The following is a 14,842-nucleotide window of genomic DNA, read 5'->3' on the forward strand; positions in this document are numbered from 1 at the left end:
GTTTTGAACTCTTTATCTGGTAAATTATTTATTTCTATTTCATTATTTATTTTTTAAGGGGTTTTCTCTTACTCTTTCAATTAAGAGTAGTTCCTATGCGTTTTCATTTTAGTTAACTTTCTCTGTCTCTAGGAATTTTGGTGAAACAGTTATCCATTGTGGTCTTGAGGGCATGTTCTTATTTGAGAGCATCACTGTGCTGACTGCATGTTCCCAGTGCCTTTAATGAAAGGGCTGGATTTGATGTGGATGCCAGTCACATCTTTCCTCAGGGTGTGCTGGCAGCTGTCACCTTGGTAGGGCCTGTGGCTGGTGATGGAGGAGCTAAAGTCTGTGCAGAGTATGAGGTGGGACTTCTCTGCTCATTGGCTGTCATCACCCTGTCAGGGGCGGGATTTGCTCCCAAGTTGCTGGAGTAGAATCCCTGAGGGTCGGGCTAGAGCTAGCTCTGTTCCCCTTAAGTATGTGTTTTTCCTTCTCCCTGCACTGGGCCTTTGCCCCCAAAGGAGGGGAGTCCTGGAGCAAGTGGGGCCTGTGTGCTCACAGAGGTCTGATACTCTGCCTGTGTAGGCATCTACAGCTTTGTTCAGATGCAATCCGTGGTCGCATCTTTTCCCTGGCTGTGATCACCTGAGATCTAGTGTTGTACGGTAGCATGGAGTTAGTGGGGCTGGAGTGTTTGCTCAGCTTGGGCTGGCAAACTTAGCGAGGCAGTCACAGGAAATCTGGCCACCACGCTGCTGTAAGAAATCTGGGCTGCTTCTGGGGCATCTCTTGAGTAAGCACCAACGATGGCTACCGCTGCCCTATCTGGGATACACCCCGCTCCCCCAGGTTGCCTCTGCATCCCTAAGTGAAGTCTTCTCCCAGGTCCTGGGTGCCCTAGATCCAGTGCCATGCTGTGGCGGAGAGTGAGTGGGGTGTTCTCTTTGCTTGGACTGGGGAGCATGTCAAGGTGGCAGCTTCTAGGGCAGACCTCTCTCCACCCTGCCTGGGGGCAGGCTAGCACCCACCCACTCCTCATGAGTGGAGTCTAGGCTTCTCCAGCCTTTCTGTCTGTTCCAGCAGTTCTCCAAGTGGCCAAGGGAGCTTGTCTCCTTTTCATAGCACCCCAGGACTGGGACGCCCAGTCTGTGGCTCAACCCACTCACACTCCAGGATGAATGTCTGTGCATGTGATCCCCCCTTTCCTCTGAGTTCCCTCCCATGGACACAGGTCCCAACCCAATCACTTTTCTTCCCATTCTATACAGGTACGGCATATCTTTCTTTCAGCCTTGGTTGTACAGGAGTCCTTCTACCAGTTTCCAGTTAAGTTTTCCATGAGAATTTTTCCATATGTCGATGTATTTTTTATGTGTTTGTGGGGAAAGGTGAGCTCCATTTCCTCTTACTCTGCCATCTTCCTCTCCCATCAAATTACTTTCAATTTAAATTTATGAGCTTACCTCACTGACATGCTGTATTCTTGTAAATTTTTCTTTCAACAAAACTTCCATCTGTTACTAAGTTTAACTCAGGAAAAATTTACACGGTAGTTAACTGCATTTTGCAATTTTATTATTACTTAATACAATAAGAATCACTGTATATTGAGTACCTTCTATGATAGGTCTTTTGTTTGCATTATTTTTGTAAAATTGTTTTTATTTCTTTTTTTTAAAGGAAACTTTATTTTTATTTATTTATTTATTTATTTTTGGCTGTGTTGGGTCTTTGCTGCTGCGTGCAAGCTTTCTCGAATTGCGGTGAGTGGGGGCTACTCTTCATTGTGGTGCACGGGCTTCTCATTGTGGTGTTTTCTCTTGTTGCAGAGCACGGACTCTAGGCACACAGACTTCAGTAGTTGTGGCACGTGGACTCAGTAGTTGTGGCTCATGGGCTCTAGAGTGCAGGCTCGGTAATTGTGGTGCACAGGCTTAGTTGCTCCGCGGCATGTGGGATCTTCCTGGACCAGGGCTCGAACCCGTGTCCCCTGCATTGGCAGGCAGATTCTTAACCACTGCGCCACCCGGGAAGTCCCTGTTTTTATTTATTTATAAAACATTTCTATTTTATTTCTTTATATGAGAATATTAATCATATGCAAGAATGATTATATTTTATGTGTAGAGCTTAAAGATTAATAAAACAAATACACATATATTCCACCACCCAGCTAAGAATGAGAATCTTTGACATTGCCTGTGTCTCTCTTCTTGATTGTATATATCTCTTTCCCCAAGAGGTAACTCTATTCCAAATGTTGAGTATCATTTATATGCTTTCTAAAAGTTGATTACTAAAATATTAATAAGGTCAAAGAGTTTATTTATCTTCAACCTAACTTAAGGTATTGTTAGAATTTTCTTTCTGTTTTTTCATCTCCTGGAAAAATGTTTGGCTCATAGTATATGCTCAGAAAATAATTGTTCAATTGGTGTATTGTTTTCTAAAGTAATTCTACCAATTTTCATTCCTACTAGTCTTATGCAAGAGTTCCCATTGCTCCACATTCTTTATATTTAGTCTAATTATAATGCATTTTGAGTTCTTTCTACCATCTTATTTGAAAATTTTTTTCTTTGTTCTTGTTTTTAATCCCTTTTTTACCCCATGTTTACTGTATTTTTTTGTTTGATTATGTTTGATTTTTTGCTTGGTGGGTTTTGCATTTTATTTTTCTTCTCCCCCATCTTATTTAGAAATTGTACCTTCTCTTGCTAATCTTTTAAGGATTACCTTAAAAATTTAACATTCATCTTTAACTTAGTCTAAGGTTAATCAGAATCTTTACCCTTCTTTCAAATATACAAGGTGCTTATAATACTTTAACTCTGATTAGCCTCTACCGAACTTACATGCTTCTTATTGCCCAGTATTTTAGCTTTAGTGATTCATTGTTTTTTCTGATTCACAGTCTTTCTTTGCAGTCACCTGCTATTTCAGTCACATAACCACTGAGTTTCTAATTTATTTTCTACCTAGTATTTTTATAATAATATCTTGTTCTAATTTTATTCTTGGTTCACCTTTTTTAACTTAAGAAAGGTAAACAAAATGTAGTACATACATACAATGGACTATTATTGGACCGTAAAAAGAATGAAGTTCTGATATATGCTATAACATAAACAAACCTTGAAACATTAAGCTAAGTGAAAGGAACTAGGCACAAAAAGTTACATGATTCTATTTATATGAAATGCCCAGAATAGTCAAATCCATATAGACAGAAAATAGATTAGTGGTTGCCTGGGGCTGGCGGGATAAGGAAAAATAGCAAGTGACTGCTAATGGGTATGGGGTTTCTTTTAGGGGTGATGAAAATTTTCTAGAATTAGGTGATTGATGTACAACTATGTGAATGTACTAAAAGCCACTTAACTGTACACTAAAACAGTGAACTTTTTGTGAATTATATCTCAGTATATCTGTTATTAATAAAAAGTCACATTGGGGCTTCCCTGGTGGTGCAGTGGTTGAGAGTCTGCCTGCCAATGCAGGGGACATGGGTTCAAGCCCTGGTCTGGAAAGATCCCACATGCCGCAGAGCAACTAGGCCCGTGAGCCACAACTACTGAGCCTGTGTGTCTGGAGCTTGTGCTGCGCAACAAGAGAGGCCGAGACAGTAAGAGGCCCGTGCACCACGATGAAGAGTGGCCCCCACTTGCCGCAACTAGAGAAAGCCCTTGCACAGAAACGAAGACCCGACAGAGTCAAAAATAAATAAATACATTAATTAATTATTTTTTTTTAAAAAGTCATATTGATATATAGAGTATGGTACCATTTATATAAAAATTAAAACTTAAAAATATTTTTTAATACTATTCATCACATATATTTATAAAAATGTGAAGTAATGGTATAAAAGCACACTTGGGAAATATCCATGAGAAACTGCATAAAGAGAGATTGTAAGAAAGTGAAGTTATGCCAAAAAGTGGGAGAAAATATTCGTAATGCACATAACATATACAATTTTGGTATCCAGAATATATGAAGAACTCCTAGAAATAAATCAGAAAAAGATGTGTCAATACTATTCCTAGGGTAGGAAGAAATTCCTAGAATTTCTTCCTACCCCAAAGAAATTTTTACCCATGTGCTGTAGTAGATGTGTACAAGAATGTTCATTGCTGGTAAGCAGAAAACCCCAATGTTCATCTAGAGGAGGATGGATTAATAAATTGTGGCATATTCATCTAATCAAATATTAGATCAGTTAAAGTGAATGTATTAATTACAATACCATATAACCACGTGGATGAATGATAAAACAATCCTGTAGGGTAAGAAGACCAAGTTTTAGAAGACTATCAGTCGCATTTTAATGAAGCTAAGAAACAGCAAAACAAAAAAACATGTTAAGGATACATAGTATGTGACAAACCATTTTAAAGTAAATAGTATGGGAATTATAATGACATAGTTCCTTAGTAGTGGTTACCTCTAGTATAGTAGGATAGGAGTATGTTACATAAATCAATAGTATTAGCAATTTTGTAATTCTTAAATGGATTCATGGACGTTTTAAAACATATATTTGTTACATGTATGTTTTTAGTATATTTCAAATATATAACAAAATACTTGGGAAGAAGTACAGAAGGGGCTTTTGCAATGTTTTGTTACATTCAATATCTGAAGTAAATATACTTAAATACTAAGGTTTAATTTACTATTATAACAAGTTTTAAAAGCATGCAAAATATCTAAAATGTACAGAATAGAAGGCTGTTATATATTGATAATTTTTTAAAAAACATAGAATACTGTATGTAGTATAATTTAATTCTTGCAAAAGATATATAATTTATTTTTTTACATATACAGGTGTTATATACATAGAAGAAATCAGGAAAATTATACACCAGTCAATTAATAGTGTTTGTCTCTGGAGGAGTGGTTCTCAAAAGCAGGGATGTGGGGACATCATCAGGGACATTTTTTGCCTCAGGGGACATTTGGCAATGTCTGGGGACATTTTGGGTTTTTACAATTGGGAGAATGCCACCAAATTAGGAATCACTAACAAAAAGTACTTCCTCAAGCTTTACATATGAAAATTTAAAACATATTGCTAAATAATTTATGTCAAAAACATTGCTGATAAACATATAAAAGAAGCTAAATCTCACTTGTAGTTAGGAGAATTCAAATTAACAAACAACATACTATTTCATATTCAACGTATTGACAAAAATTAAAGTGTGAAAACAGCAAATGCTGTTAAGAATGCAGAAAAATAGAGCTGCTTATATACTAGTGTTGTGCATAAATTGATACAACCAGTTTGGAGAGCAATTTTATAATATCTAAGAAATTTGACAGTATATATACACTATGACTCAGCATTTCCTGTTGTAGGGGTGTACTGTAGAGAAATTTTTACACATCTATATGAGGAGATGTGTAAAATGTCTTATTATAAAAAACAGAGTGGAGTAATTATAAAAAGCCCATCAATGAGAGAATGGATAATAAATTATAATATATTCATCCAGTTAGATACCATTTAAATTTAAAATAAGTGAAGTAGTTTTGCAGTTAACAATATCGAGCAATTGTGAAATTGTAACATTGAGGTAAAAAATAAAAATAATTTGTAAGATTATCCTTTTTTATTATACTATGCAGGTAAAATCATAAATGTACAAAATACTCTTTTATGTACTGATAAAAGAGTACATGTTATTAGGGGACAAATGTAGTAGTGGCATCAAATCATGGACAGGAAGGATATGCCAACCTTAAGATAGTGGTTCCTGCTGAGAAACAATGGAGAAAGCTTTCAACCAAGTCTATAATGTTTATTTCTTAAAAAATATATATATATATAAATTTCAAACAAATACTAATGAGTATATACTTGATGATAAAAAGTAAATGGGTGTTCTTTGTATTATTCTCTTTCCTTTTATTTATTTATTTTGGTGTATTTGGAACATTTTTTATGACTGAAGGAAAAGAATATCAAAAGTTGGGCTTCCCTGGTGGCGCAGTGGTTGAGAGTCCACCTGCCGATGCAGGGGACACGGGTTCGTGCCCCGGTCCAGGAAGATCCCACATGCCACGGAGCGGCTGGGCCTGTGAGCCATGGCCGCTGAGGCTGCACATCCGGAGCCTGTGCTCCGCAACGGGAGAGGCCACAACAGTGAGAGGCCCATGTACCGCAAAAAAAAAAAAAAGAATATCAAAAGTTAAGAATCATTATTCCATGTTATGCAAGGCAATGACTGTGTAGATAGGGCAGGCAGATGATGCTTGGTTAAAATGCTCTAGAATCACTTTTGAAGGAATCTTTCCTGATGTTTTCCCTTCCTTCTGTCTCCTTTTCTCACTGTGCCCAGCCACCTATACATTGACCAGTTTGGTTTTGCCACAGTACATCCTGTACACACTTCTATTAAATTACATATTGCACTAATTACATTTATTTACATGTTATCCTCTCCCTAGAGACCGTAGCTCTTTGAGGGTAGTGGCTATATCTTGTTTGTATCCCTTTGTATAGTTTAGTGCCTAACAAATAGTAAGCACTAAATAAATACTTGGTAAATGAAGTGATGGATGACTGAACAGATTTCAAAGGAGGAAGGAATATATAAGGACAATTACTAGTATTAACCTTTACCTACATTTTAGTTTTGATGTTCTTGCCAGAATCCGATAATAGGGCATCTAGTCAGTCCTTATTCATTAGTTAAGATTAGATTTTGCTATATATAACCTGAGAACCTAAAATAACAGTGGTTTCCATTAGAAATTTATTTTTCTTACACCAAAAGGAAACCTGAAAGAAAGTAATCCAGAGCTGGCATGGAGGTTATACATGCTTTTAAGTGTCTTTCTGCTCCACCATCTTTGTTGAGGTGGCTCATGAACCAAGATGACTACTTAAATTCCAGCCATCTTTTCTTTCTTCCCTCCTTTCTTTTCTTTTCCTTCTTTCATCTTTTTTTTTCTTTTAATTAAGACCAAAGAGAGAAGGAAAAAAGGGACAAGAAGTACCTACCCCACTTTTGAAAGACTTACCAGAAGTTCCCTGCAAGTTCGCTTTATGTCTCCTTGGGTAGTACATGGTCAGATGGCCTTATCAAGCTGCAGAACGGGCTGGGAAATATCTTTTAGCTGAATGACAATGTTTCTAGCTAAAGATTTTGGTTCTGTTACTAAAGAATAAGGAGAGAATGGACACTGAAATACAACTAGCAGGCTCTGAAATTTTAATTAGCTATGGGTACTAAAAAGAGAAGGTAGAGAGAAGAGGGTTCCAGAGAAAGCTTTTTAGTTTATTATTTATGTAAGCCTGCCCATAAACAAGCCAAAACTTAGAATTTTTTGTATTCCAACCAATTCCTGTCATCCTTAGTTTTGGTCTCAAATACAAGAAGATATCAACAAAATATCAGTGTTTTAGAGTGCTACTTAGAAAAATTAATGTTAAATCGGATTTATTAGGATTTCCTTGCTGTTTTTCTTCTGCCATGTCACATATTTTAAACTAAAAAATAGTTTGAATTTTGGTTCTAGGGATATGCTATTTGGCATCGGCCAAAGTGCTAGCCTTGGGGGAAAAAAATGAGGTGGTGGTAGATCAAGAAGCTAATATTTTATGGAAAATTAACCCATAAATAGTCATCAGACTTTCTTTGATCATGGTCACTGTTCCTGATATTGATTCTTTTCACTGGATTGTAAAATAAAGTTGTAATGAAAAGTTTTATTCTTTGGAGATTTGAAATATTGCTTCACATGAATCCTTTTCCTTCCAGGCTCTAAATTATCTTGGTATTCAGCCCACAAAGGAACAACACCAAGCCCTGAGACAGCAAGTGCAAGTAGACCCAAAGGGGACAGTGTCTTTTGGAGGTAATATTTAGATTCATCATGTGTTTCATCACAGAAACTTATTGTGGCCCATATTCACTGAGTGCCTTTTCTTTGGAAGGAGAGAAAGAAAAATAAAACCACATCTATTTTAAGTTCCTTAATCAGTATTCTAAAGACTCAGATAGAATTATTGGTCTTACTGGGTCAGCAGAAAGGAGACCTTTCTTAGAATCTTTCAGCTTTAAAATATCATTCAATCATATTCTTTTTTTATTTTTAATTTATTCCATAAACATTGCTTTAGTAATAACAAAAGAAACAGTACAATATATAGAGGTCCTAGTTCTGCTACTGTGAAATTCTAATTTTTTTATCAGCCAGTATGATATAATAAATATTTCATTATGCTGTATAATTATTCTTATTTTTATTTTATAATTATTATTAAAGATAGCAAATTGTGAACATACTCTGTTGATATACTATAATATTAAGCTTTTCCACTATTGGGAATTTTGATGGTTTTTCATTAACTTACAATATAAATAATTCTATATTTAATATAGCTTTTTTATCTTCTTTCTCTTAGGATAAATCCCCATAAGTGGCTTAGACTTTTGATATGTACTGATAAATTGTTTTCCAGAGACATTTTACACACATATTTGTTCTGCCACTAGTAATGTTTGAATGTAACAGTTTTTTGTATTCTTTACAGCATTAAGTATTTAATTTTTTTCTTATAGAGTAGATGCAACATTGTATCATTTTAAAAGCATCTGCATTGCTAAAAGAAATTTGGGGGTTTGAAGTGATGAAAAAAGATGTATTTGTTCCCCTCTGCTCTTGAAATCATACAGTGTAATGAGAACAAGAAACAAAAATACATGTAAAACCACAATGTATAAGGACAAAGTAGATAAGGAAAATAAATGAATTAGTGAGCAGAGGCATGTAAAGTCCAAGTGTCTGAAGAGATAGGAGAATCACAACGGGAAACAAGCTGATTCCTGGAAAGGCTTAGGAATTGAAAACATTGAGTACTTAAGGCTGTGTTAAGGAGCAATTATATATGCTGTTCCCTGCCCCCTCTCAAGTAATGCACAGCTACCGTCCCTTACCCTTGCAGAGGAAAATAAGTATATTCCCTTGAGAAATTAAACCAGATTGATTCTGGACCTATAGTTGCCAGCAGCTAAGGAATTTGGGGGTGTGTATGGTGAATTATCACTTACCAAACACACACAGATTACTCAGTGATATTTGCAACCATGTGTATGCTCTGTAGGCAAGAGGTTGTAAGATTCTCTCTGAAGAACCTGAACAAAGTATCATAATAGCTGACCACGTTATTGCTCTGTAGTAAAACTTACTAATTGACAAAGCGAGTTATGCACACAAAATTTCCAATTAACGATTTAGTGCCTGATTCGTCTTAAATATGAACACCAGACATTTGGAGAAATCCTCCAACATAAAATATAAAGCCCCAAAGTATCAGACAAATAGAAAAAGAGGAACTCAGAAAAAGGGAAATATTACAAGAGCAAAAAAGAACTTCACGTAAACCATAATTAGCATCTTTTAAAAAGATAAGCAAAACTAAGGCATCCACGCAATAAGAGTAGGGTACTGTAAAATAGGAACAATTAAAAGGATTACTGGAAACTAAAAATATAAGAATCAAATTTTTAAAAAAATTGAAGTTAGATGGATGAACAGGTCACACTCCATGTCTGAAGAAGCATATAGTTTGCTAGGTTGGCATCAGGCAGTGTTATATAACAAACAACAGAATATGCCTCGAGTCACACTTCAATGGAATCTTGCTCTGCTACTTATTTGCCAAGTAGCCTTGGGAGGTTTAAGACAGTTAACTTATCTTAGCCCAGACTGTAAAATGGAGAGGATGAGAAGAACTACCGCAGGAAATTCTCAAGATGAAATCGCAAAGGGCCATGCGTAGCATATAGAGTCTGTTATAGAAACATTTCCTGCTATTATTATTATCATTATTAAACCACAGGTTCTTTCGGCTAGAAAAGCTGTAAATCATAATATTATCATATGTTTTAGAAAAAGTGCTATTCATAATAAAAGAGTTGGAGAGAGAGTTATGCCTGTGACATTTATTTGCTTCATTATCGTATCTGATTTATTAACTTCAGCAAAGTTAAATGAAATGAGTGAAAACCAGTTTATCTCTTACTTCTTATGTGAACTTAAATTTATCTGTCACTTCAGTTAACACTATTTTAAGGTAATTTAAGTAAGTTAAATTGTAAGCATTAGTTATAACACATAGCTTCAGCTTCATGTAGAAAAAGGTAAGGTTTGCTTAGATGAGGTTAAATGCTGTATTCTTACTGAAATGTGTTCTATTTTAGATTTTGTTCAGGTTGCCAGAAACTTGTTTTCCTTGCATTTGGGTGAAGCAAATGTTGGTGCACATGAAATTTCCAACATATTAGATTCACAGGTAGAGTATGCCCTATAGAATTGTCTTGATTGCACTTAAATCATAAGCCTTAAATGTTATCTGTCATATATATAGGCTTTTTTTATTTTTTAAAAAAATAAATTATGCAGATGATACATGCTTTTTGGATAAATATATAAAATACATATAATCAAAAGTAAAAATTTACCTTGATCTCCTCTATCCTCCTCTCTCACTATTCCCTCATGCTATTCCCATCTTTAAATTTACCACAGAAAAGTACTCATATCGTAAGTGTAAACCCTCTGAAAGTTTACAAGCTGAACCATTCTTGTGTAATCAGCATCCACATCAAGAAACATAACGTTAAAGAAACTACCAGGACCCTGAAGTCTGTCTCCTACTTGCCGAGTTCCTTTCTAATTACTAGCGCTTGCCCTCCCCACCCCCAGTCAAGGTAACAGCTACTCTTTTGCTTCCAGCAACATAGATTGGTTTTGCTCTTTTTGTGCTTTACATAAAATGGAATTGTGAAGTCAGTTAACTTTGTAACTCGTTTGTTCTACAAACCTTTGACACTTATATTGCCAAATCTTTCAGTCCTTTCTGTTATGAATTTTTGATACTGTTACATTATTAAAGAAGGTCTTCCCAATTTATATTATGTATTAACATATCATATATAGATAACTTATTTTTGTTTATTCATGAGGTTGGGCCCCAAATGGATAACCATGTGCACTTATTCCACCATCATTTATTCAATAACCATCCTTTTCCACTTTTACCACTAATTTGAAATACAACTTTAATACATACTAAATTGCATCTGGATACACAGCTCTGTTTCTTTCTTTTTTTTTTTTTAAGCATCTTTATTGGAGTATAATTGCTTTACATTGTTGTATTTGTTGCTGCTGTATAACAGTGAATCAGCTATACGTATACATATATCCCCATATCCCCTCCCTCTTGCGTCTCCTTCCCTCCCTCCCTATCCCACCCCTCTAGGTGGTCACAAAGCACCGAGCTGATCTCCCTGTGCTATGCAGCTGCTTCCCACTAGCTATCTATTTTATATATGGTAGTGTATATATGTCCATGCCACTCTCTCACTTCATCCCACCTTACCCTTCCCCCTCCCCATATCCTCAAGTCCATTCTCTACATCTACATCTTTATTCCTGTCCTGCCCCTAGGTTCTTCAGAAACATTTTTTTTTTTTAGATTCCATATATATGTGTTAGCATACGGTATTTGTTTTTCTCTTTCTGAATTACTTCACTCTGTATGACACACTCTAGGTCCATCCACCTCACTACAAATAACTCAGTTTTTGTTTCTATTTGTGGCAGAGGAATATTCCATTGTATATATGTGCCACATCTTCTTTATCCATTTATCTGCCACTGGACACTTAGGTTGCTTCCATGTCCTGGCTATTGTAAATAGTGCTGCAATGAACATTGTGGTATATGACTCTTTTTGAATTATGGTTTTTTCAGGGTATATGCCCAGTAGTGGGATTGCTGGGTCATATGGTAGTTCTATTTTTAGTTTTTTAAGGAACCTCCATACTGTTCTCCATAGCGGCTGTATCAATTTTCATTCCCACCAACAGTGCAAGAGGGTTCCCTTTTCTCCACACCTTCTCCAGCATTTATTGTTTGTAGATTTTTTGATGATGGCCATTCTGACCGGTGTGAGGTGATAGCTCATTGTAGCGTTGATTTGTATTTCTCTAATGATTAGTGATGTTGAGCATCCTTTCATGTGCTCGTTGGCAATCTGTATGTCTTCTTTGGAGAAATGTCTATTTAGGTCTTCTGCCCATTTTTGGACTGGGTTGTTTGGTTTTTTGATATTGAGCTGCATGGGCTCCTTGTATATTTCGGAGATTAATCCTCTGTCAGTTGCTTCGTTTGCAAATATGTTCTCCCATTCTGAGGGTTGTCTTTTCGTCTTGTTTATAGTTTGCTTTGCTGTGCAAAAGCTTTTAAGTTTCATTAGGTCCCATTTGTTTATTTTTGTTTTTATTTCCGTTTCTCTAGGAGGTGGGTCAAAAAGGATCTTGCTGTGATTTACGTCATAGAGTGTTCTGCCTGTGTTTCCCTCTAAGAGTTTTATAGTGTCTGGCCTTACATGTAGGTCTCTAATCTATTTTGAGTTTATTTTTGTGTATGGTGTTAGGGAGTGTTCTAATTTCATTCCTTTACATGTACATAGCTCTCTTTCTAAACAAACCACTCTGTTCCGTTGATCCATTTCTCTCTGCCACTACATTATTATTTTAATTACTCTAGCTTTTTAGTTCTAGGTTCATTGTTTAGTTCTAGGTTCATTGTTATTGTTAGGTTAAGTCTAATATTTTTTTAACTTCTTGATTTTGATCATCTGCATGATCTTTAGAATCATTTTACCATGGTAATAAAATTTCAATTGGGACTTTCTTTTTTTAATTGGAATTACATTGAATATAGAGGGTGGTTTGGGAGAAGCGAACGTGATTTGTTTCTCCATTCATTTAGATCTTTGTTGATGTTTTGGAAAGAAACAAATATATCTTGCTTCATGTAGGTCTTAAGTATTTCTTTTTAGATCTGAATAAGTATGCTATAGTTTGATGCTATTGGAAATGGGAATTTTTTTACCATTATATTTTCTAATTGATGATTAATAAAGATTAATTTTTGAATGGTTATTCTCTGTGATGCCACTTTATTGAACTCCCTTATACTAGTTATTTTTCAGTTATTTATCTTAGGTTTTCTAGGTAGACATTTGAAATTAATTACTTTGTCTCCTTCACAAATTTTTACTTTTTCTAAATACTGTTGAATAGGAGCTACAAAAGTGAACAAGAAATTAATTTCCATGATATTTGAGTCATTTTACATTTTTGATTTTTTTAAAGAAGCTAGCATTATCTTGCTTAATGAATAAGTTTTACAGTTCACCATTGAACTACTCAGGTTTGAACTGCATGTGTACACTTACACACGGATTTTTTTTTTTTTCCAGTGGTATATACTGCAATACTATACAATCTGAGGTTGGTTAAATCCTTAAGTGCAAAACCACAGATGTGGAGGGCCTACTGTAAAGTCATACTTGGATTTTCCACCCTGTGGAGGATCAGTGTCCCTAACCCCCCACATTGTTCAAGGGTCAGCTGTATACCATTCCAATTCTTTTTGTTTGTTTGTTTTTGTTTTTTTGTTTTGTTTTGTTTTGTTTTGTGGTACGTGGGTCTCTCACTGTTGTGGCCTCTCCTGTTGCGGAGCACAGGCTCTGGACGCGCAGGCTCAGCGGCCATAGCTCACGGGCCCAGCCGCTCCGCGGCATGTGGGATCCTCCCGGACCAGGGCACGAACCCGTGTCCCCTGCATCAGCAGGTGGACTGTCAACAACTGCACCACCAGGGAAGCCCCCATTCCAATTCTTGTGAAACAGTTTAAGTAATAGAAATGTTATCTGTTCCTTGAAGGTTTGAAAATGTTTCATATACCAAGTGATTTGGGCCTAGATCTTTCAGGAGAAGAGATATTTCCTACTTATTTTAATGTCTTCTAAGGTTGTTCTATTCAGGGTTTTGTTCTCTTCTTGAATAATTTTGTTAATATACATCTTCCTAGAAAATTTTTCCTTTCATCAAGATATTAAAATTTACCAAACATTAACATGGAATTTTTTTAGATTTTTAATCCTTATTTTTGATGATGTTGCTTTTTATTTCATAGATGTACTGCACTTTTTTTTTTCTTTTTTCTTTTTTTTTTTTTGCCACACCACATGGCGTCTGGGATCTCAGTTCCCCAACCAGGGATTGAACCCAGGCCTCCACAGTGAAAGCACTGAATCCTAACCACTAGACCACCAGGGAACTCACAACATAATTTTTACAAGTAATCACACCCGTAAGTTTCTATAGGTCGTATTTTAATAATGACTCAACAGTATATAATGTTTCCTTATTTTAAAGTGTTTTAAATATTTTCTAGTTATATAGTTCCCTTTTGACTACTGATTTCTAGTTTAATTCCAGAGGTTAGAGAGCATATTCTATGTGGTATTGATCCTTTGACGATATACCCAGCATATAGTCAATTTTATGGAATGTTTCCCATCTTGTGGAAAGCATGTATATTCTACAGTTGTTGAGTGCAGTGCTTCCTATATGTCAGTTAGGTCACAGTTGTTAATCATGTGGTTCACATTTTCCATTTACTTTTAGAATTTTCTATTTCATTAATCTTTCTTTGGTCACCTTTTATTGTATTGTCTGTTACTGAGAGAGAGGTGTTTTATAATCTCTATTTAGTTCGGCTAATTTTCGCTTAACATATCCTAAGCCTGTATTATTAGGTGTATACTATTTAGTATTGTTGTATTCTGACAAGATATTGATTCTCTTCATTTCTAGAATGTTTCTTGCCTTAAAATCAACTTAGTCTAATTGTGTAATGGTTGGTGGTTTGGTTTGGTTTCCAATTACTGTAAATATAGTTTTGTTGTTGTTGTTTTTTAGCTGTGTTGCATCTTTGTTGCTGTACGTGGGCTTTCTCTAGTTGCGGGGAGTGGGGG

At 35.7% G+C, this 14,842-nt stretch overlaps 1 protein-coding gene across 1 annotated transcript in view; it reads left to right on the plus strand.

Annotated features, from left to right (window-relative positions):
• Positions 1-14,842, plus strand: part of STXBP4 (syntaxin binding protein 4) — a 189,695-nt gene that overhangs the window by 50,187 nt on the left and 124,666 nt on the right. Inside the window, exons 9-10 of the mRNA XM_022552629.2 lie at positions 7,761-7,857; positions 10,206-10,297. Coding sequence (XP_022408337.1) covers positions 7,761-7,857; positions 10,206-10,297 — 189 coding nt within the window. The remainder of the gene's footprint in view (positions 1-7,760; positions 7,858-10,205; positions 10,298-14,842) is intronic.

This window comes from Delphinapterus leucas, chromosome 19 (genome assembly GCF_059928025.1).
Source record: "Delphinapterus leucas isolate spDelLeu-1000000601 "Yukka" chromosome 19, BTC_Dleu_Yukka2, whole genome shotgun sequence".
Classification (NCBI taxonomy): domain Eukaryota; kingdom Metazoa; phylum Chordata; class Mammalia; order Artiodactyla; family Monodontidae; genus Delphinapterus; species Delphinapterus leucas.